Below are 2,841 nucleotides of genomic sequence, written 5' to 3'. Positions count from 1 at the left end.
TAGCGTGCCGTATGTGCGGCTCTTCGCGCTCACTTCACAGGAGAATGTATGTGAAGTGAGCGCGAAGAGCCGCACATACGATACGCTACGCTCCTGCGTACTCCGGCTAAGCGCGATCTGATTGATTAACTTTATTCGTTAATAACTCTGTAAATAATGGTCTGAGTCAAAATTGAAAGAGGAACTTTTAGTTCAAAATTTCATTCTCTTTCACGCCTTGAAATATTAATTAAGCGTTACGGGACACCCTGTATGCAAGCACTATCGCCGTCGTCAGGATATGTGACACCATATATCCCAGCGCCGTCGCCGCTGGGATATATCTTTTCGCCAGGATACGCTGCAGCATCGTTGCCATCACCAGGGTTTATTCCGGCGGCGGGTTACGTTCCGCCGACGGGATACGTTCCACCGATAGGATACGTTCCGCCGACGGGATACGTTCCACCGACGAGATACGTCCCCTCGGCGGGATACGTCCCGTTGCCGTCGGGGTACGTCCCGTTGCCGCCAGGATACGTGCCGGGGAAATAAAAAAAAAAGATTTTTCGATTATGGTTTATGTATTTCGATTATGATTTATGTATTTCGATTTATGTTTTACATGTAAATATGTATAAATATATATATATATTTATATATATATAAATTGTAAATATGGCTCTCCGTCTCTTTTCCCCTCCTTCAAAATTTTATTTTTTAACTTCAGCTAATTCCTGTAGCCGAGCGAGTAAAGCGCATGAATAGAATATTGGATGTTACAGTCCTACTATTTTTTTTCGTAATTTTCTTTTATTCTAGTAATAGGCAAAACAATTTTAATATGATTTTTGAAATTATTTGTGTACATTGCATGTAGGAGAAATACTTGTATATTTTTAAATTATGTTGGCATCCTTACAAAGTATAAAATTATAGCTTTTGTTCCTAATTGTTACAATTTTTACATACATTCAGATGATACTTATTAGCGAACGAGATTTTACTGCAATGATATTATATACATATTTTATATATTTGATGTATTAATAATATTATATCAAATATATATATCATTGCATTAAAATCTTGTTCGCTAAATAATTATCATCCGAATAAATGTAAAAATTGTAACAATTAGGAACAAAAGCGATAATTTTATACTTTGTAAGGATGTCAACGTAATTAAAAAATATACAAGTATTTCTCCTACATGAAAAGTAAATGAATAATTTCAATAATTATATTAAAATATGTTTCGCCTTTTACTAAAAAAAATACGAAAAAAGAGTAGGACTCGAACATAAAACATCCGGTCACGTACGTTCTAGTCACGCGCTTTACTCGCTCGACCACACGAACTAGATGTATCTCAGGTTTACGAATTTAGTATATAAGGTACACAGACAATTATAACAATAATATCTCATAAACTATTGCGCATTGACATGATTGCTATTATAGTGCATTGATATGAGGGATATGTTATCATATTTTATAAATTCAGCAAAGTTTGGGATGGTTATTCCCTTGTCACATTCCGAGAAAACTACCTCGATCGCATCAGTCGAACAAGGAGAGAGCGGAGCGAGAAAGACAGATTCTCTCGCTTGCTCGGCATCCCGAGTCGCGTCACATTGAAACCGACGTCAGAGCCTGAGCCGGTTTCGGCTGATGTCAGCAGCCGACGTCAAGATTCGTCGTCCGTTGCGGAACGTGCACTGCAAATAGTAAAGAAGTGGATGGAGGATCGAGAGGCAATATCGTACCACCCGACAGCAGTTCCGGAAGTGGCGGCCAAGGAGGAGGTCGAGCCGGAAAGTCCGGCATATGAGCCAATAATATCATCAGTAATAATGGAAACCGAGGAATAAACTTACCATATTTTTATATACTTTATGGTTTTATATTATAGTATCATCATCAATCACTGATTTTATATATTTTATTTTAACTATAGATTGTGATTAGTTCGGTATTTGACTATTATATTTTATACAGTATTACATGTATTAATGAATGAGTGTGAGCATATACGAAATAAAATAAAATGTAAAACTCAATGAATATCGTTCCCAAGTGTTTAGAGACCTTTACCTGAAAGGAAAAGCATTAGTTAAATATCTAAAAGAAAAAAGTGATGACAATTCGGGCGGCAGATAAGGAAAAATAAATATAATCCATGCGTTAGCGTTTATTTTAATAATAGTTTGAGCATACATAGTTATTTTACAATTACGAATCAATAGAGAGGGTTCCGAAAGTAGGGCCAATCCATAAGTCACGTGATCACCTGTAACAAAAAAATACGACCTTAATTAATGATTGTAATCCATAAATTTGATTTTATTTATATGTAGAAATCAGCGTACATAGTTGTTTTGGAGTTTGATTAGCAAAAATGTATCATCCGACCACCGGATAAAGCGATCGATCACGTAACTACCTGTAACAAACAAACAATGCGTTGTTTTGAAAATGTAATCCATAAAATATTATTATTTTAATTAATTTAAGAAATATACCAAGCGGCAAAAGGCTCCGAGCCAAAGTTGTCATCACACCTGTAATCAAAAAGTCCAAGAGTTAATTTGGTACAGGAAATAAGTTTGGTTTTAAAGATTTATCCACGCGATCAGTGAGAAACATCCAGGTAAAGCGATAGGAAGTATTGTCAAGACGGATAAAAGAAATTAATTATAATTTTAGTAGTTCGACATTGAAATGGTCGAACTATGATAGTTTTGGGAACGTTCCCAGAGAGCACAAAGTCGTCTAAAAGATGACTAAATGGTGACTAAATAGTTATAAAGATATCTTTTAGAAAACGAATATAGTCGACGAAAAGATGACTAAAAGTCG

General features: G+C 35.7%; 1 protein-coding gene across 1 annotated transcript in view; it reads left to right on the top strand.

Moving 5' to 3' along the window:
• The window catches only part of LOC105449734 (neural Wiskott-Aldrich syndrome protein-like), a 3,380-nt gene extending 1,527 nt beyond the window's left edge, over positions 1–1,853 (top strand). The window contains exons 3-4 of the mRNA XM_011689117.1: positions 235–494; positions 1,487–1,853. Of these exons, the coding sequence (XP_011687419.1) occupies positions 235–494; positions 1,487–1,853 (627 nt within the window). The remainder of the gene's footprint in view (positions 1–234; positions 495–1,486) is intronic.
• The last annotated feature ends 988 nt before the right edge of the window (positions 1,854–2,841 follow it).

The sequence above is a fragment of the Wasmannia auropunctata genome, unplaced genomic scaffold (assembly GCF_000956235.1).
Source record: "Wasmannia auropunctata unplaced genomic scaffold, wasmannia.A_1.0 LD336074.1, whole genome shotgun sequence".
Classification (NCBI taxonomy): Eukaryota; Metazoa; Arthropoda; class Insecta; order Hymenoptera; family Formicidae; genus Wasmannia; species Wasmannia auropunctata.
Note: the sequence above shows the minus strand (reverse complement) of the source record. Positions and strands in the feature narration are given on the sequence as shown.